General features: G+C 34.6%; 3 protein-coding genes across 4 annotated transcripts in view; 2 read left to right on the forward strand and 1 right to left on the reverse strand.

The window, feature by feature from the left end:
* Positions 1 to 5,188: 5,188 nt before the first annotated feature.
* On the reverse strand, positions 5,189 to 8,238 carry LOC111790007 (probable lysophospholipase BODYGUARD 4). The gene is made up of 4 exons (XM_023670763.1): positions 7,605 to 8,238; positions 6,314 to 6,651; positions 5,846 to 6,039; positions 5,189 to 5,607 (listed from the first exon to the last, which is right to left on the reverse strand). The coding sequence occupies exons 1-4, from the start codon at positions 8,080 to 8,082 to the stop codon at positions 5,274 to 5,276; spliced, it is 1,344 nt and encodes a 447-aa protein (XP_023526531.1). The 5' UTR covers positions 8,083 to 8,238; the 3' UTR covers positions 5,189 to 5,273.
* LOC111791690 (pentatricopeptide repeat-containing protein At1g59720, chloroplastic/mitochondrial-like) lies at positions 8,142 to 11,183 on the forward strand. The gene is made up of 3 exons (XM_023673142.1): positions 8,142 to 8,162; positions 9,089 to 10,087; positions 10,311 to 11,183. Exons 1-3 carry the CDS (start codon positions 8,142 to 8,144, stop codon positions 11,136 to 11,138), a joined length of 1,848 nt encoding a protein of 615 aa, XP_023528910.1. The 3' UTR covers positions 11,139 to 11,183.
* Positions 11,184 to 14,207: 3,024 nt separating this feature from the next.
* Positions 14,208 to 24,409, forward strand: part of LOC111789782 (DNA topoisomerase 3-alpha) — a 16,109-nt gene continuing 5,907 nt past the window's right edge. Inside the window, exons 1-17 of one of the 2 annotated variants that reach the window (XM_023670470.1) lie at positions 14,208 to 14,573; positions 15,534 to 15,712; positions 15,802 to 15,874; positions 16,003 to 16,125; positions 16,220 to 16,341; positions 16,435 to 16,507; positions 16,583 to 16,699; positions 16,921 to 17,004; positions 17,588 to 17,767; positions 17,882 to 18,010; positions 18,830 to 18,904; positions 19,303 to 19,392; positions 19,529 to 19,633; positions 20,735 to 20,769; positions 22,006 to 22,135; positions 23,286 to 23,338; positions 23,417 to 23,516. In XM_023670470.1, coding sequence (XP_023526238.1) covers positions 14,280 to 14,573; positions 15,534 to 15,712; positions 15,802 to 15,874; positions 16,003 to 16,125; positions 16,220 to 16,341; positions 16,435 to 16,507; positions 16,583 to 16,699; positions 16,921 to 17,004; positions 17,588 to 17,767; positions 17,882 to 18,010; positions 18,830 to 18,904; positions 19,303 to 19,392; positions 19,529 to 19,633; positions 20,735 to 20,769; positions 22,006 to 22,135; positions 23,286 to 23,338; positions 23,417 to 23,516 — 1,962 coding nt within the window. In that variant the 5' untranslated portion in view covers positions 14,208 to 14,279. The remainder of the gene's footprint in view (positions 14,574 to 15,533; positions 15,713 to 15,801; positions 15,875 to 16,002; positions 16,126 to 16,219; positions 16,342 to 16,434; positions 16,508 to 16,582; positions 16,700 to 16,920; positions 17,005 to 17,587; positions 17,768 to 17,881; positions 18,011 to 18,829; positions 18,905 to 19,302; positions 19,393 to 19,528; positions 19,634 to 20,734; positions 20,770 to 22,005; positions 22,136 to 23,285; positions 23,339 to 23,416; positions 23,517 to 24,409) is intronic. The other variant, XM_023670471.1, reaches the window with a different exon arrangement.

Raw genomic sequence — 24,409 nt, forward strand, 5'->3', positions numbered from 1 at the left:
TCTAAGTTATATCTATTCGAGATGACCACGGGTGGGGTGGGGTGGGACTTCTCTGTCCTCGTCCCCACCACTTATTTTATTTATTATTCTCGCGATTTTTTTTTTATTGGGATCAAATTTCCTACGGATAATTTTTCCCGTTTATTATTCTTACCCATGAAATAATTATTTTAGAATTTTTCGTTTTTTCAATGCAATCTTTATTAAAAATTTGTAAAAGAAAAAATATAATAAATTAATATATTGAATGACTGGGATGAGAGAGGTACTATAATTCTGTCCCCGACCCCATTTATCTAATGAAAATTTTTTGTTCTACACTCTCATTCTGAAGACATCTATAATATTTAAATATCGATATGAAAAGTACACTTATTTGGAAGAGAGAAAGAAAGAAAGCAAAAGTAGAAGGTAGAGAGTGAGATATCGTGTTGATTACCCAAATCCGAATAGCAGAAGGTAAGAGTGTGTGTGTGTTAAAAGCAGAGAATTGCCATAATAAGCAACACACGAACAAAAATAGGTACCATTAAGTCAATTCAGCCAACTCGAAAATAAGGTTACAACCCAACTCTATATTAAAAAAGACAACGATTGTAATTGATGTTAGCGATGAGTTGTGACTTTTAAACTAAGTTAGGTTATGAACTATATTCGAGTGGTTCGAGTTACCAATCTAACTAATTCAAAATATTTTTCAAACTAATTTGTGTACCCGAGTAAATTTATTTGTTTTAAAAGATAAATTTAAAGGAAAAAAAAAATTGATGGTAAATTTAGTTTTACTAAGATAAAAAAAAAAAAAAAGTAAAAAGTAAAAAGTAAAAAAAGAAAGGTAAAGTACATACATATCGATATGGCATCATAATATCAGATCACTGATTCTCTTCCTCTTACTTTTCGTGTTTTTAGGACAGTGGGATTCGTATTTTTTTTTATAATTAATTAATTAATTAATTTTATAACCCCCGTGTGTCTCTCACACGTGCGCACCGTCCCTGGTAACGATTTTCAGTGATAAAGCCATAGGGAATCCTGGCGGATTTGAAATGTGGGGCCCTATCTGTTGACATTGTGGGGCCCATCTGACGTCACCCTAGGACCAAAAAGTAAACTACTCCTTCACTCCTCTCTCCTTATCTCTTCCATTATTATTATTATTATTATTATTATTTTCCATTTATTTATTTTTATTTATTTTCTGTTATGCACTGAGTTTACGACGTGACTCTGATATCATGTTAAACGAACACGACTCTCCACAATAGTATCATATTGTCCATTTTGAGTATATGCTTTCATGGTTTTGCTTCGGGCTTCACCAAAACACCTTACACTAATAATCATTCTGTAAATGAGTTGACGTGGGCAGTATGATAATTCAATTTCAAATTTTAAAAGGTGGGGCCCACTTTAAGAGTTATTTTTATTATTTATTTTGGGTTTAACAAAAATTAGCATAAGATTGTTATTAATTATTAATGTTGCCAAATGCTATGCATTAAAAAGTACGACACCCCACTAATAATTATTATATTTATTAGAAAAAGAAAAAAAAAAAGCTAGAAATTATTATATTTATTAGGGGAAAAAAAACACATATAAAGTGTGGGAGGAAATAAAAAGTTAAAAGAGAGAAAATTTTGTAAATAATTTGTTAAAGTTTTGGGGTATAAAAAATAAATAGGGAAAAAAGGAGGGGGAGGAATGTGATAATAATTGAAAAATGGGGATTAGTTAGAAATGTTGGTGGGTTAAAAGGCAAATTAATACAAAAAGCAGCCTTTGTTGAAAATATAAGCCTTTTTATTTATTTTATTTTATTTTATTTTATTTTATTTATTTATTTATCTTAGAGACACGCACCGCCGATTGCACCATACCTTTATGAAAGTTTGACTCATCTTCTTCTCTTTTTCTAAAAGGAATGTTTGAATTTCCTTTGAATATTACAATCAATCCAATAAATAATAATAATAAATAAAAATATTTATTTTATTTTGGTTTAATATACTTTTAATGGTCTCACATTTCTCTGTATTCCGAGCAACATATGGTGCAAATCTAAGCCTAATGCAACTGTTTAAAGCATTATTGTAAGATCTCACGTCCGTTGGAGAGGGAAATGAAACTTTTTTTTTTATAAAAGTGTGAAAATCTCTCCCTAATAAACATGTTTTAATATTGTGGGCTTGATGGCCATACGTAACAGGTCAAAGCAAACAATATCTACTAGAAATGGTATTAGAGTCAGACATCAGACAGTACGCGAGTAGAGATGATGAGCCCCAATGGAGATGGATTGTAAGACTCTCCAATATATACATTTTAAAATTGTGGGGCTAATAACGATTAATAACCGGTCAAAGTGAGCGACTGTAATGATAACCTCAAATGGAGATAGGAACAATGGAAGCAGCAACGACAACTGATGATAGTGCTAGTTGGTGGCAACAGTTGAGAACGATAGACGTAGCGACGTCATAAAAGAGGAGAGAGAAAAAAAGTTTAAAAAGCTATTAAAATATTTTTTTTATTTTAATAATAATTTTTTAAAAAACTCGAACACCAAAATGCTACCAAACTCAAATCATCAAAAATTTAAAAATAAAAAAATTAGATTATACATTTTATGAAAATTATAATTACAAATTTTTAAAATACATAAACTATATATATATATATATATATATATATATATATAAATTATTAATTTTTATAAAGGAAAAGGGATTTTGTTATGGTGGATGTCAACATCGATGATGTGTTAAGAATGATTTATTCATTGATTATTGGCATCCGCCGTTACCAAACTTTATAATAATAATAATAATAATAATAAACCATTAACATTAGGATATAGGTGTCACATATTATACTTACATATGATTTTTACATGTCGGTCATGACAAACGTATTTAATATAATTAAATATATTCATAACGCTCCATTCCCAGAACTCAGAATTCAAATTAGACACCTAATGACCTCAACATTCATCTGTGATATGGTGACATAGAACAGCTCACTCACATATTTTCCCGAAATTTTTTCAAGAAGTCATCGAACATACGATTGCTCCAAATAAATCCCATTTACTTAAGTTCAGGGTTCCCATAATCGAACCACCTTAAAAAAACATGTGAAAATGACTCGGTTTTAATCTGTGGAGATGGTCATCAGATATCGAGATTCCGAGAAAGAGAAGTGGGTAACAATTTGTGTTGACGTGGTGAATAATAATTATAAGGACGTAATCACATCACATGGCTCTGAATTTTATACCAAATTAAATAAAAATAAATAAATAATATCAACCGACACAATAGGGTTTTTCAAATCCTGTAAACAGCCACAAAGAATCTAATTTTATTAAACTATATTATATAATTTATATTCATATTGTCACATTAATATTTTAATTAACTAGATAATACACTATAATAATTCTAGGATTAAGCTAACCACCAAGATAATGTCAGATTTCTCTTCCCAATAAATTAGGTCTAAATATTTAATTAATTTGGAAAAATATTAACAAATTCAATGAATCATAATAATATTAAAATATTAATTAGGTTTTGGGGAATTTTGCCGAGAAAATTTTGTATTTTCCCGGAAGCCAAACAGCCCCCACTAGTAATACGAGATCTCCAAATTGCACGTTACTCCTCCTCCTTTTATTATTAATTAATTAATTAATTTCCTAATTAACTATATTTACATTATCCAACATTCTCAATATATTCCTTTTGGAAACAACACACCCTCTATACCCTTTATTATATTATATTTTCGGGTCAATTATCATTTAATTTTAATTTAAGTATAACTCAATATGTACTGTCGATTAAGTGGTTAGAGGTTCAAAGAACTCGTATGGACATGACATATTTCTTATTGGGTATCTTTTCGGGGCGAGATCTTCGACATTATGTTGTTATTTCAGTTTTGTTTGAGGTTGGGTGTGTTGTACTTTCGCTCGAGTCGACTATGTCACGTGATGCATGGCTAGTCTTACGAGTCGAGGGATATTTATGTTATAATTTTTTTTAGATAGATCAAGAGAAAGACAATATTATTCTAAATTAGGTGAATGAAAAAGTGGACAAAAACAAAATGTTAAATAAAAAAAAGGTAAATAAAATATTAAAAAATTAAAAGTTGAAAAAAGAATTTATTTGTTAGGGGAGCATTTAGGGTTTGGTTAAACTCCATTTACAATAATCAAAATATAAAGGGGGTGAAAAGGAAATAATCAATTATTAAAAATAAATTAAGGAAATAAAATATTTTCCCCAACCTAACATTGCACTTTAGTCCTTTTTCCATTATTATATTGCCTTTTACTCGTTCGATTTTTTATAATTTTTCAAGAGTATTAAAATATTGATATAATTAAATTTAACGCCATCCATCGATTTGAGTTTTTACTTCGATCCAATAGGTTGCAAATCCTGAGTATTGTTATTTATTTTTTAAATTAATTGGTGTGTAGAAAAATGGAAAGAAACGGGTCAAATTCTACCAAGAAAAAAATTGAATTATTGGATTTTAAAATATTGTCAAAGAACTCCGACCCATAAAGTGAAATCAATAGGATTTGGAGAATCTCCACGACAGCTCGTCCATACAAGTTAGAGCTTAAACACACCGCTAAGTATTGACATTTTCACTCTTTTAAGTTTCGAGTTCAATTTTTAAGATGCTACATCTTTTGTCGGAGTATAAACTTTAGATTTACAATTTTACCCTTGAATTTTACCATTAAATTAATTTTCATTATTTTTTTTTGTCAATACTAATTATTTTAACCTAATTAATTGAAAGTGAACACTCACGCAAATAGATAAAAGAATCAAATCTAAAAAACTACAAAGTAAAGGAAAATTAAACTAACAAATAAAAATTAAAAAAAAAAAGAAGTTATATTTCGAAATTTAGGGAACAAATAAAAACAAAATTCAAAACTTAAAAAGTAAAAATATAATATAAAATTCAAATTTGGTACGTGTTAAAATGATCTAATTTTTTTTTTTTGGTTTTAAATATTCAATAGTCCTCGCCTTTTTCTTTTTCACCCACAAAGTAAAACATTTTTATTTTAAAATATTTTAACTAAAATTTGCCACTTTAAAAATTTAAAGATAATTAAAAAATATTTTTAAGAGTTAATTAGAGAATTATAAAAATAAAAGAAATATATGTATAAATAAAGTGATGGGCTTCTTACTTGGAGGGCCCAAATTATGTAAAGCCCAATGGGGACTATTTTAAGATCTCTCAATTTCAACGGTGTTTGCCCATATATACTCGAGGTCTTGTGTGAGCTCCCTTTCCCTACCCAGAATTATGGTCTGATGATCAACGTTTTGCACCATGTTTACAGTTGCATCCACAGCCTTCTTCTTCAGGTTGTAGCTGCATTCGACCGGAGCTACCACGTCCTGGTCGCCATGGTAGATGTAAATCTTGACCCCAGCTCTGCTCAGTTCATCCAGGTACCCATCCGTCAGTTTTGCTCCCCCACAGATCACATTATGCATGCTATGCCAAGCTGAATGGTGAGTGTGCTTCGTTAAATCAATCACCCTGAAATCGATATTCCTGAGAACAAGAAAGCCAATCACACAGAATATCAAACGTCAATTAGACATGAACGTGTAAAGCTAGAAGTAAGAGCTTAAGCTCACTACTAACGGATGTTGTTTTCTTTGGGCTTCCCTTTTAAAATATGTCGGCTAGGGAGAGATTTCCACACCCTTATGGAAGAATGCTTCGTTCGTTGGATCTCACACTAGACTTGTAGTTTATGTTTTTGTGAGAAAAAGATGTGATTAATTACCTTCTAGGATTGATTCGTCTTAGAATCCACTCCCATATTCTGTGGTTTCGGCAAATAACAAAACAAGCACACCGACCCACGTGCTCGTACCAGGACATTACAGAAGAGCCGAACAACAATGGTGGCCATACCCTCTTGGCACCCAGGTTTTCAAGCACTGTCATAGCTCCCCCATCCTTTGAAGGAAAGTAAGGCTAAAAACAACAAAGAAGTAAGTGAAAACAAGAAAAGAATCAGAATTTAAATCAAACTATTGGATTACAACATTTGCAACTTATTTGAGTTCTTTTTAGCGTGCAATTAATACCCTAAACATGAAGAAGAGACTAAATTTAGACCTTCATTTAGTTAAGATTCTACTTTTTTTCAAATATTTTCAGGTAGGAGGGGATTGTAACTGGACAGACTAATTGGGTTTTGAAACAATAATAGATTCATCCAAAGATAACAGCGTTTGTCTTCACTTACAGGAGCAACGAGGGTAATTGACTTGACAGAGTTTGAGTACTTGGCAGCTAAGGCTAGAGCAATTAGACAGCCCATGGAATGTGCAACCAAATGGAAGGAATTCAAGCCAAATTGATGAATCACAGACTCTTCAATCTTTTCCAAATGATCCTTCATAGTGTAAAAACAATCCCTTGGCTTTGGACTTCTTCCAAATCCCAAGAGGTCAACAGCAAATAGTCTGTAATTAAGTTTTTGAGTCTCAGATAGATTAGGAAATACTGATTCGGTCCAAAGCGATGAAGAAGAAACAAATCCGTGCAAGAATATAACATTCTCTTTGGGCTTCCCACTTCGACCTAGACAACCAGGGGAAAAAAATACTTTAGAAACCCAGAAAACTACAGAGAAGTTTAAACAGCAGAAGCACCTGTAATTTTTAAAGTTTCAATTTATTCCTTATGATTTAACTGAATCTAACAGATTTTCTAAAAACGCTCCACATGAGCACGTCACTTGTAAGAGCAAAGACTATTTTCATAGACCAACACGGGTTCTTTCAGCATACTTTTACCTCACCAACATGCTTTCTAGAAAAATGTCAAAGGAGATCACACAACATATAATTTCTTAAACTATGCACATTTAATTTTTAAGTTTTTATGGTCAAATCATTAAAAAGCAAGGTTTAGCTTAATGATATAGGTTGTAACGGTTGAGGATTGTTGGAAGGGAATCCCACATTGGCTAATTTAGAGGATGATCACGGGTTTATAAGTAAGGAATACATCTCCATTGGTATGAGACCTTTTGAGGAAACCAAAAGTAAAGCCATGAGAGCTTATGCTCAAAGTGGACAATATCACACCGAGATCCACGATTCTTAACAGTAACTATAAATTTTTTTAAAGCTTTTCATAGCCATATTTGCATATTTTTAGGATCTCCTTTATTCAATTGTCCTATCAGCACTCTTCTTCTATTGGTCCCAACCCCAAATGCAGCTAACTGACAAAGACAGCCAAATTGAAGCCACAATCTCAATAACACGCTGCATTCAATATAGCAGGCCAAATTGATATCAGTATTCAATATAGCAAGGACGATTTTTGAGGTTTGACGATAGCCATAGGACTATTTGAAGCTTTTGGAACAACCAAACCAAATTCAACTTTGCCTAATAACCTAATTCATAATTCAACCTTCATTAGATTAACTACTAATCAGATATAGTTTCCCTGTCAAAACCAGTAGAACTTCCAAAATTATGGAAATGAACAAGAATAAACAAACTAGTTGTGTGGAAATTTACCCCGTGGAGGCTCTCGTACAGCAACATAAAGCTTCTGGTTCCGATTCTCCATCCCATCAACACAGGACGAACACCCACAGTCGGACCATCTATTCCACGCTGAACCATTATTCATCTTCTCAGAGTCCTTACAACTTCCAGAGAATCCAACCAAAGCAATCCTCCGGAAAACATTTCTCCTACCACAAAGCGTCTCGGAGAGTTCATTTTCGCCGTCGCCGTCCGCATTACCCCTCTCTTCTCCCCTGCTTCCACAGTAACACGCGGTGGTCTTCCCTTCCAGAAATTGATCGATATACCTGTAGATTACGCAGAGAATGGCGTCGAGAAAGTCGAGAAAGAGGAAGACGGTGAAATTAACAAAATCGAGGAGGCTTGTTCGGAATCTGATCAACCATTTTCGTGACGAAATTGAAGAATCCATGAACAAAAAGTCAACTCGCTCATCGCTGAATCCAACGGCCGTGAAGAAACACATATATAACTGCGGGATTGTGAATTAGGACGAAGTAATTGAGATGTGGAGAGAGGAGCACCATGAAGTGTAGACGTGATAAAGTAGGGCATTGTCATCGCAGCTTTGAGCCACAAAGAACGAAGAAGAATGTCCCAATTTTCGTTACTTTCTCTAACTTTCAAACTCATGTTAGGTTAGATTTGTGATTTTAGTTAGGTGTCTTAATAAGCCACCCTACAAAATTTGCTTCATGTCCAAGCTGAGCTAACCATGGTTAGCTCGGTCGAAATTTGAGTAGGTTTTTCGACCTAATTGGCTAGTTGTCCAACCTGTTCCTCCTTGTGGTGGTCAGCTCCCTTCTCGGCTCGAACTCAATGACCTCGTAGTTGGTCAACATGGTCGAAATTTGAGTGGGTTTTTCGACCTAGTTGACTCGTCGTCTGGCCTATTTTCTCATTTGAGGTGGTCAGCTTCTTTCTCGGCTTGAACCCAGTGACTTCACAATTGGTCAACACAGTCGAAATTTGAGTGGACTTTTCGACCCAGTTAGCTAGTCGTCTGACCTATTGCTTCTTGGGATGGTCAACTTCCTTCTTAGCTCAAACCCTGAATGTCGTAGTTTTTTCGAGACTCCTACCAAGCACACGGGCCCATCCGACCCAATAGTCACTGAACCTCGAGACCATAAATGGTATCCAAACTTTAAAAAGAATCTAATACATCTCACGTTCATGTTTATAAAAGTGTGAAGTTGAAGACTTTATGAGTTGTATTATTTAGCCTTTATCAACCTCGGTAATTCATATATATATATTTATTTATTTATTTATTTATTGATGTATTTTCGAAATTTTTAAAATTTTCCATTTTGTACTTAAAAACATATTTTTTAGTATAATTATAAAATACAAAATTACAAATTTAGTGTCAATTTATTTATTTATTATTAAAATAAAATTTGGGCAATTATATTTCAAACATATATTAAATATAAAATTAAAGTTAGTATAACCTCAAAAATTAAGAGGTAAGAAAGCTTGGCAGCGCCTCTCGTTTTCCCTCCGATCATCCTTGGATCATCAGAGCTGGGAGCTTCAAGAACAGTCAAGAACTGGAAGAAGAAGAACGATTTGCGTTCCTCATCAGAAAATGTCCCAACATGAGAGTGCTCCGGCAGCTTCACGCCCACATTCTCACACGCCCACTTCCTGTTTCCACATTTTCCTTTGCGCTTTCCAAAATCACTGCCTTCTGTGCTCTTTCTCCGCTCGGCAACATCGATTATGCCCGCTTAGTTTTCGCTCAAATTGCTCGCCCCAGTATTTTCTCTTGGAATTCTCTGATCAAGGGATGTTCTAAGATTCAAAACCCTTCCAAGGAACCGATAGCTTTGTTCCAGAAGCTTACTGAAACAGGGTACCCTGTTCCGAACTCCTTCACTATGGCTTTTGTTCTCAAGGCTTGTGCTATTGTTACAGCGTTTGAAGAGGGTTTACAGGTTCATGCCCGTGTTTTGAAAGATGGGTTTGGTAGTAGTTCGTTTGTTCAAACTTCGTTGGTTAACTTTTATGGGAAATGTGAAGAGATTGGTCTTGCCAAGAAGGTGTTCGACGAAATGCCTGAGAGAAACTTGGTGGCATGGACTGCGATGATTAGTGGGCATGTGAGAGTTGGAGCACTGGATGAAGCTATGGGGTTGTTTAGGGAGATGCAGAAGGCCGGGGTTGAGCCGGATGCGGTGACTCTAGTGAGTGTGGTTTCGGCTTGTGCCCTGGCAGGGGCCTTGGATATCGGCAGCTGGGTGCATGCTTATATTGAGAAACGTTCTGTTTTGACCGATCTCGAGCTTGGCACTGCACTTGTAGATATGTATGCGAAATGCGGATGCATTGAGAGGGCGAAGCAGGTCTTTGTTCATATGCCTGTGAGAGATACAAGAGCTTGGAGCTCCATGATTATGGGGTTTGCTTATCATGGACTTTCGGAGGATGCCATTGGCGCGTTTCAACAAATGTTGGAAGCTGAGGTAATGTACGAAGATGTACAAATTTCTTAATTGTTAATGAACTTTGAAAAGCTTCAATTACATTCATGAACTTCCAATTCTACTTCTGATAAGATTAACATTATTGTTTGATCTCTAATGGCACGTTTCTTCCTTTACAAGTTCATTCTTCTGTGTCAGTTCTAGTTTTTGTTTGATAGACATATGCAAGATAAAAACTTGTTATTTCTGTGGTGATTTTCAGGTGATGCCGGACCGTGTAACTTTCATTGGCATTTTATCAGCATGTTCTCACGGTGGAATAGTCTCTGAAGGTCTAAGGTTTTGGTCACTCATGCTTGAATGTGGCATTGAGCCATCAGTTGAGCATTATGGTTGCATAGTTGATTTGCTATGCCGATCAGGTCTTGTTGAAGAAGCTTATAGAATTGTTACGACAACAAATATCCCTTCGAATCCTGCAACTTGGCGGAGTTTGCTAAAGGGTTGTAAGAAGAAAAAGCTGCCGAATCTAGGCGAGATCGTCGCCAGGTATCTTCTTCAACTAGAACCCTTGAATGCAGAGAACTATATTGTGATCTCAAATTTATATTCTTCTGTTTCACAATGGGAGAAGATGAGTGAACTAAGAAAGGAGATGAAGGAGAACGGCGTAAAGCCGATACCCGGTTGTAGCTCGATCGAAGTCGATGGTGTTGTACATGAGTTTGTGATGGGTGATCAGTCCCATCCAGAGGTGAAAATATTGAGGGAGTTTATGGAAGAGATGGCTAAGCGAGTGTGGGATTCTGGGTATAGACCTAGTGTTTCAGATGTACTTCATAAAGTCATGTATGAAGAGAAAGAAGGGGCTTTAGGTGAGCATAGTGAGAGATTTGCTATTGCATATGGGCTACTAAAAACTAGAGCACCTGTTGTGATTAGGGTAGTGAAGAATCTGAGGGTATGTGGAGATTGCCATGAAGTGATTAAGATAATTAGTAAGATTTATGAAAGGGAGATCATTGTACGAGATCGAGTTCGATTCCATAAGTTCGTCGAGGGTACTTGTTCTTGTAAGGACTACTGGTGAATAGTATGCTTATATCTTTTCTCATCCATGATCTTTTTCCTTCCATTATCGTATCACTCTCTTTCTCTCCATGAAAGATAAGATTGGAATCTCGAGATGTCAAAATCTCAACATATTAAAACTTTTAAACACACGGTTGTAGTTATGAAAAAATATAGGAACTTTTAAGCATTTGCCAATAGTTTGGCCGATGGATCTCTTATCTTTTATAATTAGGACAAGTTGGATCTACTTGCTACTCACAATCAATAAAGTTACTTGCTTGGTTATTTGAGCGTGGTTAGTTCACATAACATGTTGACCTAATGTATGTACTTGTTTGACGAGAAGTCATACATTTATAGCACCGATTTATAAGTGTTTGCTAAGTCAGTCACAGAGATTAAAAAAATGGTACGTCAAACTTAGTGAGATGGTAACCTCAGATATGATTCAAAGTTTGAAGAATACGAGATGCATGAATGAAGTGGTCGCACAAAAGTTATGTTTTAACTAGCCTAGTATTTGAATTTCTATCGTGTCCATAGAATGTTAAGAGATTAAGTGAAAACAACAGTTAGGAGTGTACGTTGAACCCGACAACCCCAACTTGAATCATAAGAGTTGGGTCTAGAAACTCAAAGTTTCACTAGCTAAGTAAGTAAAGTTAGAAAGCCTTTTGTTCAACTTCGGAGGGCCAAAGTCAAGTTGGAATGCATGTAGTTGGAATTTTGTTCTTATATACTAAATTTGTTTCTTATAATAAATGGGAGGAATAACTAGCTGGGAAGGCGTTAACTGAGGCACATGATTCAAGAGATTCCCCGCAACAACATGCACTTAAGTCTCGAAACCATCCATCTTCGACGACTCGGAACTTTGAACTACTCCGAAACGACAAAAACACCAGAGAAAACGCGTTTCTTCTTCGTCAACCACTCCACAAATTCTTTTTTTAACCAAATTCTAGTATTGCAACTTGGAATTTCCAGAATGAACTATGAACTTATTGCATAACAATCGTAGATTCATATCAATTTCACCTCTCAATTGGCATGTGTAATGGCATGCACAAATCAAATAGACAAAGAATAACCCTAACAAAACCCTAATAAAATCAAATCGTCAAAAATCTGCCGTATGAAACACGATCTCAGCATCAAAACCCCTAGCCATAGCCACCGTCTCCACTCCACAGCCCGTCACCAGGTCCGTCGAGTGTCCGCCGTGCTGGAAGCCATCGCTGGCCTGAAAAAACTGGTGCAGATAGTTGTGGTGGTTGTCGCCGTCGTGATCGGAGGGAGGATGATAGTAAAGCCGAGCAGTTTGGGGACAGTGAGCGTGAAATCTCGCCGCCATTCTCACTCCTACATCCAACAATTCCACAAATTTCGCCATTGATCAGTCTTTCTCTCTCTCTCTCTCTCTCTCTCCCTCTCTCTCAACTGTTGATTCTGTGACGAGAGAGCAAGGGAAGGAAGAAGATGAAAATTGAGGAAATTCTGATTTGGGGGATATGAACTTCGAAGGAGCGAGAGCGGGTTTATATAGTCCGTTGATTCTTATGGACTCGGCGTCTGGGTTTCGCTTCTCTTTCGTTTTGTACGTTTTTTGCATTGGAGGGCCTCTTTTAGTCTTATTTCTCTTTGTGGCCCACAGAACGAGTCAAAATTGTAAAAGTAGTAAAGTTATTGGGCTTTCTAATGTAAAATTACTTAATTCCTTTCCTTTTTTTAATCCTAATTTATAAAAAAAAAAAAATATCAATTTCCAATCATGTAAATATTAATCTTTTTTAAATAAGTAAAAAACAATATTTTTTTTTACTTAAATTTTAAAAATATTGCAAAAAGTGAATAATAAAATAAATAAAACATGATGTGAAATTAGTGTTCCTAAGCTTAATTTTAAAAAAATGAAAAAATTTTAAAAATGAAAAAATAATTTGTTATAAGTAAAATAAAAATTCGAATTATAATTATATATATATTTTTAAAGTTTGTCGTAAATAAAATATTTTAAAATGACAAAAAAAATAATATAATAATCAAATTGGAAAGTTTGGTGAATAAGAATTAAACCAAAATTCAATTATGCATACAAGTAATAAGGGGAAAGATTTGGGCCAAATGTGAAGTAGACTGAAAAGGAAGGACTGATGTGTAAATATAGCAAAATAAGGGGACCGCGACCATTTGGGTTTCCATGTTTCTTCCATCTTTTTGGTTTCAACGACCAAAAAGGTCCAATTTGATGGCTCCAAAACCTCCAATTGCGTTGAATTTTTCCTCCTTTTGCTGTACTTTTCACGTTTTTGTTCAACTTTTGATATAAATATAAATATCCCACGACCTTGAAAGTTCATGACACTCGAACTCCGATGCCTGACTTGAGTATCGCTTGTTCAATTTTTTTTGTTCTTGACTTGAAAGTTCATATCGTTTATACTGTAGAAATTGTTAGATGAACACAACTCTCCACAAGAGTATGATATTGTTCACTCGGAGTACAATGGCTTTACTTTGGGCTTCTTAAAAGACCTCGTACTAGTAGAGAGAGTATTATTTATTTATAAACCCATGATCATTCTTTAAATTAGCGGATCATGCGACTTTCATCAACTAACCGGAATATCAAATTTATTAAAAAATTCAAGTTTAAATATAATAAATTTGTGTTTTAAAATTGTTGTTTTGGTTTGATCTATTTTAGTTTATTTTAATTATTTTATTAATTTTAATTAAATCATGTGTTTCTTATTAATTTTATTGGATGAATTATATTATAAAAATTAACATGTGACATCCACTCATATTATAAAAATTATAAGACTTTTGAAATTGTTTGGATTGTGATAATATTATTTTAATGTTGCAAAATTCCTAACGATTATTATTATTATTATTATTTATGTATGTATGTATGTATGTATGTATGTATGTATGTATGTATGTATGTATGTATGTATGTATGTATGTATGTATGTATGTATGTATAAATAAATAAATAAATAAATAAGGGGTTTTTAAACATAGAAAAAGAAAATAACACTTTTATTGAAAAAAGAAAAGAAAGTAAACCCAATTCATTCATTCCCGCCATTTCGTCTAAAGCCCCCCAAAATCCCAGAGCTGTTGCTCGGACACGGGCGGTGCAGTAGCCATGGCCGGCGCCCGTCCGATTACCGTCCTCAATGTAGCAGAGAAGCCATCGGTGGCGAAATCTGTGGCCACCATACTCTCGAGGAACCAGGGCCTTCGAGTTCGTGAAGGTCGTTCTCGCTACAACAAGATTTTCGAGTTCAACTACGCCATTCGAGGTCAGTCTTGCAACATGCTCGTCACCTCCGTTACTGGCCATCTCATGGAGCTTGAGTTCGAAGAACGGTATCGAAAATGGCATTCCTGCGACCCAGTCGAGCTCTTTAACGCTCCCGTCCGCAAATTAGTCCCCGAGGTCTGTCTCGTTTTCTTCTTACTTGCATTTTACTTTGCTTTGCTTTATAGACAGCATTCTTGCGCTTGGTGTTTGCATAATAGATACAAATAGATGCGTTTAATATGTAGCATTCAGTACATTGTGAGTTTAGATTGTAGCAGATTCTGAAAGGAGGACCAACGGTCTTTACTATTAGCCTTATTTTAGACAAAATCCGTGTAAGGGTTGGCGTATTACGATGCTTCAGTTTGTACCCATTTATATAAAAGGATCCCTCCTCTTTGCCTCAAAGTGGTACTGGATCATCCAATCTATGGTCCTAGTTATGGTCTTTTGGGAAAGGTCTACAGTTAGGCCAATTCCATCCTATGGCAAGTTTCAAGTGGCTGTTTTTGATTTTCGTCAATGCATCTTCCTTTTGGAGTTACCACATCAGAGTTGCGGTTGTTGAAGGTTTTCGCTTAACAACTAGCGAAAAATGGGCTGATTACTATGGACTTTAATTTATTTTTATTTTTAATGTCGGATGTAGATAGGATCAGGTGAAAATTATTGAGAGAGCATTCTGCGTCATTAAATTGGGTTGATTACTATGGTCCATTCAAGAGGTAGAGACCTATAAAAGATGACGCCTTCCATGATTTGCTTGGAACATGTACTCCAAAAACTCTAGAAATCTAATTGCTCTCCTAGAGCTCCTGCCATTTGTATAACACCGTTGACCTATGAAAACTTGGCTTGGCTTGGCTTAGCAATTTTTCCTTTTCTTGATTGCCCTCCTTCCACATCCAAGCACTATCTAACAAGTATTTTGAAACCTCGTCAAGGAACTCTCGCCTCACAAGTCCCATAATTTCCACATGGACATGCCATTAAAATTCACGCTGTGCACAAAGCTGTATGAGGTCTATATTGTAGTCCATGCATTTTATGTCAAATTTTGAGCTGGATTTTCATTGAAGTTAAAGTTGTTGTCAGGACAAGATGGACATAAAGAGGACATTGGAACAAGAAGCTAGAAGGTGTCAATGGCTCGTCCTTTGGCTTGATTGTGATAGAGAAGGTGAGAATATTGCATTTGAAGTGGTGGAAGTTTGTACAACGGTGAATCGTCATCTCAATATTAAGAGAGCCCACTTCTCTGCTTTGATTGAAAGGTTCCATATCCTAAATCTTTTTTCCATTGTGCCATGTAGTTTTCAAAAGCTCATTACTTCTACATTGTATATGATAATCTTGAGTTCAGGGATATCCACGAAGCTGTGCAAAATCTTGTCCAACCAAATAAATATTTTGCTGATGCTGTTGATGCTAGACAAGTAATTGCATTTTTATTTTTGTAGAACTTCCATTTTGTTGTAATTGAGAAGCAGTATTTTGTAGGATCTAACTTTCTGGAAGTGGATTCTGTTTACTACTATAACTACGGTTACTTTTATACTTGCAGGAAATTGATCTAAGAATCGGTGCTTCTTTCACTAGGTTCCAAACTATGCTATTGAAAGATGCATTTAATATCGATTCTGTCGGTGATGACAGAAATGTTGTTTTGAGTTATGGGCCTTGTCAGGTATGTGAAGGTGCGTGCTGTACATTCTTTTCTTACTTGTATTCCACTGCTGGTGATGCTTACTGGTATGCCTTCTTGCTTCCTTTGGTCCTAGTTTCCTACACTTGGTTTTGTTGTTGAGCGGTATTGGGAGATTCAGTCCCATGAGCCAGAAGAATTTTGGACGATCAACTGTTCACACAATTCTGGTGACGGAATTTCTACATTTAGTTGGACGTAAGTTGCTAATGACTTGATTTATTTGATAATTTCAAGCTTTTCGTGCCAAACTGTAACTGTTGGTAATTATTAGGTATATTCATTTTGTAGAAGAGGGAATCTATTTGATTATACTTGTGCTGTTGTACTCTATGAAATGTGCGTAGAAGAATCGACTGCTACGGTGAGTATGTTGAAGTTTAACTAGGTGTAATAATGCATGCTGATCCTGCATTTATAATCTTTCAATTCTATTTAGGTTGTAAATGTTAAACGACAAGAGACGTTAAAGTACCCTCCTCATCCATTGAATACAATTGAGCTTGAAAAACGAGCTTCACGGTACTTCCGCATGAGTTCTGAACACACCATGAAGGTTAGCAGCCAAGACTCGTCTTTGCTTCATTACTAATAAGTTTGCATTCATCAACTTATTTCATTTCATTGTGCCTTTTGAGTATCTGACGCAAAATTATTTTATGGAAGTAGGTGTATTAGGTAATGATCCTCTCGTTTGTGTCAATGCTATTTAATTTACTATTGAACCTTTTTCATATTGGTAATAAACGAGTTATAAATTGTGTTGGCTGTTTTAAGGTGGCTGAAGATCTATACCAAGCAGGTTTCATTAGTTATCCCCGTACAGAGACTGATTGCTTTTCTCAAAGGACGGATCTTCATGTAGGTATATGTTTTGGTGATGATCTCCATTACCAATCTCACTGGCAACTTTTTCTTACTTGAGCTAACAATTTTGAGTTTGAACTATTTGGCTGCTTTTAACTCCTGGTTTTTCATGTTCTTTAATTGAAGTAAACTTAAAGAACTGTCATTGTAATAATGTATTTATTTTATTGAAATAAAAAGGTGTAGAATACTTGTGTTTTCCCACCTTTGGGATCAACCATTTGCCTTTTCTAACACTGAATTTGAACAAAGGCTCCTTAGTTTCCACTGAGTAAAGCTCAAGTGGTTAGCAATGATGCTTCCCATTATAAGGTGTAGGTTCAAAACCTCTCCGGTTCATTTATTACATAATATTCTAAATTAAAAGTTTTGTTCAAACGAAGGCTTGCTAGCTTACTTGAAAGTTTGAGTCTAAAGCTATTAGATATGCATACCTTTCATCTTACAAATGGATATATAACTTTATCCGTGCAATCATAGCATTTTCTAGTGAAAAATGGGAAAGATGTCTAATGGGCTCAACGTTATTCTCTTTGCTTGTTGAATTAATGGGTGCTTAAGAGTTTCAATAATATAGGGGATTGTGCAAGAACAACAAGAACACCAAATATGGGGAGCATATGCACAGAGGTTGCTGGATCCTGGATCAGGACTTTGGAGGAATCCTAGTGGCGGCGGGCATGATGACAAAGCCCATCCACCTATTCACCCAACAAAGTTCTCTGCTGGGGAACGTGGATGGAGTCAAGATCACCATGTAAAAGTTTTTCTTTTTGTCTGTTAAATTGCATATCTTTGTTTATTTTGGTCCTCCTAAATTGTCATCTTGTAGTCCTTAGTCATCAATAATTGTGAGATTTTTTCTTCCCAGAGATTATATGAGCTAGTCGTTCGCCATTTCCTTGCATGTGTCTCACAGCCAGCTGTAGGTGCTGTAACTACTGTTGAAATTGATATTGCTGGCGAGTTGTTTTCTACATCTGGGAGAATGATACTAGCAGTAAGTTTTCTAATAAATTTTCTGAATATTTTATATTTAAAAATGACGAATTGTATTTTGAGGTAATGCCTTGGTGATTGGCAAGCTGGGATGAGCCGCATGTACCTGACAGCGCACCATGTTGAATGCCTCCCACTCTTGTGTCTTACAGAACAAGCACAATTGTTAGGTTTCGCAGTACATTATTTAAAAAAAAAAAAACTAATAAGCTAGAGACCACTTCATTCCAAAAAGGGAACAAAAAGAACAACCTAATGAGCTAAGGGACAACCTAATGTCATGTGATAATGTATTTTATCCTTGTTAACAGTATAATTTTGTTTCTTCTATTTTAAAAGGTGCACCCGACTTGAGTAATGCTTTTTTTTGCCTCCCACTTTTGGACAACCAAAAAATTCTGTAGCTTCAGAATGCATCATACAAATTGGAAATAGTAATATTAATAATTATGTTGAAGGTAGAATTCATCATCTCCCTAAGGAAATGATTCAGCTCATTCAACTAAATCCGATGATTGGTCCATGTTTTCTTATGCATTTAAATCTCTATAATTACTTTCCTTTGTTTCAATTTTTATTTACTGTTACTGCCTTGTTTCTCTTAGTTATCACCCCGCTTGCATATGAGAAATACTAAAAATAGTATTAGCAAGTTACAATCGAATTTTAGGGTTTGAAACATTTTGCAATCATGTTTTGTCACCATCCTTTTATTGATCATGAGGTAAAAAAGGACGTACATTTTAAAATTAGTTCGACTGATCAACTTAATTCATTAAAACATTGATTTTGTTTGATTTGATTGCGCTCCTTTGACCAGAGAAATTACCTGGATGTTTACCGCTTTGAATCATGGGGAGGTTCAACTATTCCAACTTACGCTTCTGGGCAACAGGTTTCTGTTCACTCATTACGTTGTATATTGATTTGTCTATTATGGTAGTCCTTCTCGTGCATATATGGTTGCCCTTGGGCAAATCGATCACAATCATGCAAATAGATCAGTTCATTCATTATTCATATATGGGAAAGTTTCATGCAATGGACTAAATATCAAGGTAAATTGAATTGAATTGAAAAATTCCCCTTTCTTACTATACAATGTTACAACGGTCTATCTTAAACTGAAGAAAGACCTGATGCGTAACTAAATTAGTAAGCAAGAATCATACACACTAATTTGAGAGCATTGTTTGGCGTTTAGAGTGAGGAGGTTGAACTTGACATTTCTTTTGTAGAACAGGTAATTAAAGGCCTCAATAACTATATCCCTTTTGGCCATTTCTTTCACAGTTTGTGCCAACAACATTAACTCTTGATTCGGGAGTAACGAGACCACCTCCCCTTCTGAGTGAAGCTGATTTGCTTTCTTGTATGGATAAGGTAAGTAAGATGTGTTTTCCAACTGAGCTTATCAATTTTTTGGGTTTGAACCTTTATGTTGGACTAGAATTTATATTGCAATAGAGTGGTGAAGCCTTTATCTTTGATTAAGTTCTTTTTTTGTTCATTCTTTAAGGAGGGAATTGGTACAGATGCAACAATGCATGACCACATCAAGAAGCTGTTGGATAGATTTTATGCAACAAAGGATGCAAACACTCGCTTCACACCAACTAACCTTGTAATGAGCTTGAATTTTGTCCAGAAGTCCTTATTTGGTTTTTTTCTTATGTTCCTTTCATTTCTAAATGTGATTTATAAGGTGAATGCTATCAACATTATCATTAATGCACGAGCTGATCGTAACTGTTGTAATATATGTTTTTTTTAGGTTAGTATTGAATTGGGAGACCACTTGAGAAACCCTCATCATATTATCCTTGGAGGAAAAAATCATAAGTGTTATTTATAGGATCAATGCGAATTTTCCTATTTAGAAATAGGAACCCTTGAACATTAAATTTGTCCAGGTTTGTACTTGTTCTTTAAGCTTCATTAACTTGTCTTGTCCTGCTAGAGTCAATAAAAAGACTTTGGAAAGATGTGCTTAATTGTTGGAACTTGTTCCACATTTACTTTGTGGTACTAGAGTCAGTGAAAAGCTGTACCAAAAATGACTTCCTTTCTCTCTGTACCCTCCCCTTCCTGCCTGCTTACTGCCATACTCTTCCCCTTAATCCACTTGATCTCCACCAGTGTCCTTCACCATCGAGAAAAAATTCTTCACAGCTGAAGGTACTAATGGCATCTGCATCACTGGTGCAGATGTAGTTGAAACCTTGACTCTCTTTAGGAACTTCGTTGTTCATGATTTTTCATCCTCTCTTCCACCCACTCGATATCCCTTTCATTTGATTCTAATATTAACCTAGTAAAGATGCTTGGCAGGTATTTCTTAATATACTCAGTTCCTTTCTTGGGAGTGTTGCTGTATTGCTCATAGGAAGATTAAGACTGATGGATTCTACATCGCAAATGAGACTTGGAACCATTTGTGTATTTACAAAGATTTGCTATTATTTGACTGTAAAGAGAGGATTCATTTATTTATTTACTTTTCATTTTTTAAATAGTTTAGTAGCAGTTGATGTTCGGTAGAGTCCAAATTGTCAATTGTCATGTGTCTATGTATGGTTGTTTTAGTGATATTCATTTATTTCTTATTTTATTGGATTACATTTCTCATAGTATCTTTGAGAAGCCTGTGAAGTACTTTATTGTTTACTTTCTTTCTACCATCATTTAGTTTTCTCTGTCTTTTAAAAATTTACTATTTTTTCAGGGCGAGGCTTTGGTTATGGGATATGACGACATGGGGTGAGTACTTTTCTTTAGAGTATTATATAGATCATGAGTTAAAACAAATACCCTTCACTGTGTAGAAGTTCACATGAAATAAACTGGCTACCCTCGTAGAGAAATCATAGTAGCCAAGTAGCTTGTCGTTTATTATTTGCGGTAGAAAATGAGATAATGCTTTCTGACTACGTAGATTTTGTCACCATTGAAAGCCTAAAGGTGTCTACATTTATAATTAGTAGGTCCTTTTTGAACTTTAATTTATCTTTTCTATTATGAATTTGAGATACTGATTTAACTGACAACAGTACTAAAGAAATTGTCTTTTATATTTCTTGTTTGTTTGTAATGATGTTCCCTCTTTAGTTTCCTGTTTTCTCTTTTCTTTTTGTTCTTTCTCTCATCCTAGGAGGTTGTATCCTTTGATCAATTTTGTTCCTTTTCATTAACCAATAAGAAGTTAATATCTTGTCCAAAATGTACTAAAGTAATTAAGAAAGTGTATTGTTGAGAGTATAATGGTAGATGCAACAATATTTTAAAGCATGACAAAATATGTGATCCAATCATTTGTTGTAAAATTATGAAGAAAATTCTCTTTGCAATGGAGATAATTCTAATCATGGTATGGTTGTCATAATTGGACATCACTGCATGGGTCTTGGCTTGTTTTTGGTACTGTAAAAGATCAATAATTTATGAAGGTCAGAAAGAGATTATTGGTATTGTCACATGACTGGTTTCTTTCTATCTAGAAGTTAATTCGTGTAAAGATTCACATGTATTAATTGTGTATTCTCAAGTCTATTTTCAGTATTATTTTTCCCCGCAAAGGAAATTTCATTAGAGGAAACAATTACAGAGCTAGGCAACCTGTCCTATTAAGACAAAGAACGTCATCAATTGTTGTGGCTCAAAAATATCACTATAAATATCACAGAGAAGTAGTATTCTTCTTTATACAAATTGTTTTTGGGATTTTCTCATCAGAATATTTGTCTTAATTGGAGTGCTTTCATATATCCTTCATATAGTTTTATTTTAACCTATTTTTGTATTATATCTTTTTTTTTATCGCTTTTATTCACTCCTTCGTGGAGTTTATATGATTTAAACATTAGTCTCTTTTCATTTCATCAATGAAATTGTTTTCTTGTTAAAAAAAATATCCTCTCTCTCATCCGTTACCTTCCTTTAAAGCTTGATAATTCTAGTTCTAATCTGCTTTCTTTTTTATTATTCTTTTCTTCGTAGGTATAAACTGTGGAAACCACACCTTAGAGCTCTCATGGAGCATGAGATGAAAGCAGTTAGTGAGGGCATCAAGAGAAAAGATGAAGTGTTGGCTACATGCTTGCAACAGATGAAATCTTGCTTCTTAGATGTAAGAATTAATTGTGTTCCCAATTTTTTGTCATGAATTTAATTTCTGATTTTGTTACCACTTTACGAATGTTGTTAAACTATACATTTGTTACGAAACAAAGCACCAAAAGATTTTCAAGTTAAATTATCGCGTCCATGTCATTGCCTTTTTTGATGAAATGTTGATCGATTCATATGACTTGGGAAAATTGTGGTTGATTGAATAACAGGAGTTAGGGAGTTTACTTTTGCTTTTGTGCCGGAGACATTAAAAAAAATTCACATTTTTTGTCATAAGAAATTTAGAAATATCATTAATGAGAAGCGACTGTGGAGTTAGAAGTGGGATTTCCAACTAGTTAATAGCGTTGAGAATGATTGGCTTGGAATTAAGAGCCCAAAAAGGCAGAAAAGAAAATGGTAGCTTCCCCAATCATCTTGTGAACTTTGTATGCCTATCTAGTAACTTGATATTTTGTGAGGGAAGCTACCTTACAAGTAGTTGCTTCTACATGCGTGGTTGATAATAAGGCACAAGATCCTTTGCAGTGCCTATAATTACTTGGTTGTTTATTAGCATCCTCATGTACTCTTGCTTTTCAATATGCAGTTATGTGAAATATACTTGATTCATACGTTAAAATATGTACGATTATTATATTATTGATGTAAGTTTTTTGTTATTTGTCTTTTATCTTAATTTTACGTTATTTAGTTCAGGGCTTCTATGTACACATTTCTTCATATAATTTTAGTAAATGTTGCGTTCTCTCGGAAACCTTGCTCATCGTTTTTCTTGTTTTGTTTTGATGAAACTCTCATTTTTGTTAGACTACATGAAATTTGAGCTCTAGGGTTTCTTAGGGCCAATAGGCTTTTCTATTTCAAGTAACTCTCAAGGGAATAATAGAACTTTGAATCTTAAGAAAGAAATATTTAACTGATTCTTAAAGATAGGAAAATGAATTAACCCTTTGATTTGTTATAGAGGATTCTCAATGCCTGTAAACATTATAATTTTAGGTGTGCTTAGATTTCAACTTCCAAAAGTTTTAAAATTAAAATGACAGTTTAGTTTATTCCTGTAAGAAGTATGAAAGATCTATTGTATTTATGCTGTGCCTTTTTTTTTCGTGTTTCCCCCCTCATAAACTTGGAAATATCTGCAGGCAAGGTTTAATAAGCAAAAACTTTTTGAAGCTATGGAGGTTTTCTTTGAGAGGTGTTTCTATATTACCTTATTTTGTTGGTTTTGTATATTTTTTTTTGTTTGTTGATGCATCATTTTTCACTTATGTAGATCTAATGGTTCTGGCGGAGATGAAAATCATGCAGTTGGAGAAGTTGTCCAGCGGTGTAGACTGTGTCAGGACTCAGATATGGTGCTTAAAAGAAACAGGGTAATGTTTTATAAAATTCATGTTCATGGAAACCAGTTATTTCAGAGCAATAATCATAGGCCCTTTCAAATTAATTGAATTTGTCTATACTTCTTTGTATCTATTTCATTGTACAACTTTTGGAAATTGGAAGTATTTTTTTTTTTCTTCTTCTTCTTCTTCTTCTTCTTTTATTGTTTTTTTGATGAAGGGGATCATCGCCATATCTATTTTGTTATCATCTTTTTGGATGAACACAAGAAACTTTGAAATACAAGATTTTAATGTTGGCTCTTTCTTGGTGTAAATGCCCCCACCTATTTTCCAACTGTAGGCTTTCAGTGATTTATGAATCGATTGGAGAACCTTTTGTAATCCTCTTTATAGGATGTCTCGTCTTTGGATGGTTTCCTCTTTTGTAATCAATGAAATATTTGTTATGTATATAATTCGTCTAACGCTTAAAAGTTTAACTCCGTACTTGAATTTTCACATCTTATTTTTTTCTTCTTTTTTGAAAAGGAAAGATCTTTTTATTAATGGAAAACAAGAGAAAATGATGAAACAACTTGCAAGGAGTATAGTGAGAAGAAGTAGAAAATAAACAATGGAACAAAGAGAAGAGGAAACAAACACTACAAGAAAACCTCCCCATTGTTATGTGAATGTCATGTTTGCAATTTAACTAATGGACCATTACATAAACCTTTTATGGTGACAAGTTATCTGGGGGTGGGGGTAAATATTAGGCTGCAAGTACGAATACAAAAACTATTGTTAGGTATTGAGTTGTAAAATAGAAGCTTAAAATATAAGGATGAAGTTGAAAAAAACTAATAAAACTATTGTGGATGCTCGAATATTTTGAGGAATATTGGTTATTGTTATGACCTTTTTTTTGGGGTGGTGGGGGG

This window comes from Cucurbita pepo, chromosome LG03 (genome assembly GCF_002806865.2).
Source record: "Cucurbita pepo subsp. pepo cultivar mu-cu-16 chromosome LG03, ASM280686v2, whole genome shotgun sequence".
Classification (NCBI taxonomy): Eukaryota; Viridiplantae; Streptophyta; class Magnoliopsida; order Cucurbitales; family Cucurbitaceae; genus Cucurbita; species Cucurbita pepo.

Bases quoted from the DNA above. Each gene is read 5' to 3' on its own strand.
- LOC111791690 (XM_023673142.1), top strand. From the start codon at position 8,142: ATGAAGTGTAGACGTGATAAA. The intron at 8,163-9,088 runs GTAGGGCATTGT...AAAAATTAAGAG, and splicing joins TGAAGTGTAGACGTGATAAA to GTAAGAAAGCTTGGCAGCGC. The intron at 10,088-10,310 runs GTAATGTACGAA...GGTGATTTTCAG, and splicing joins AACAAATGTTGGAAGCTGAG to GTGATGCCGGACCGTGTAAC.
- LOC111790007 (XM_023670763.1), bottom strand. From the start codon at position 8,082: ATGTGTTTCTTCACGGCCGTTGGATTCAGCGATGAGCGAGTTGACTTT. The intron at 6,040-6,313 runs GTAAGTGAAGAC...TGTTGTTTTTAG, and splicing joins CAATTACCCTCGTTGCTCCT to CCTTACTTTCCTTCAAAGGA. The intron at 5,608-5,845 runs GTAATTAATCAC...TCTTGTTCTCAG, and splicing joins AGACGAATCAATCCTAGAAG to GAATATCGATTTCAGGGTGA.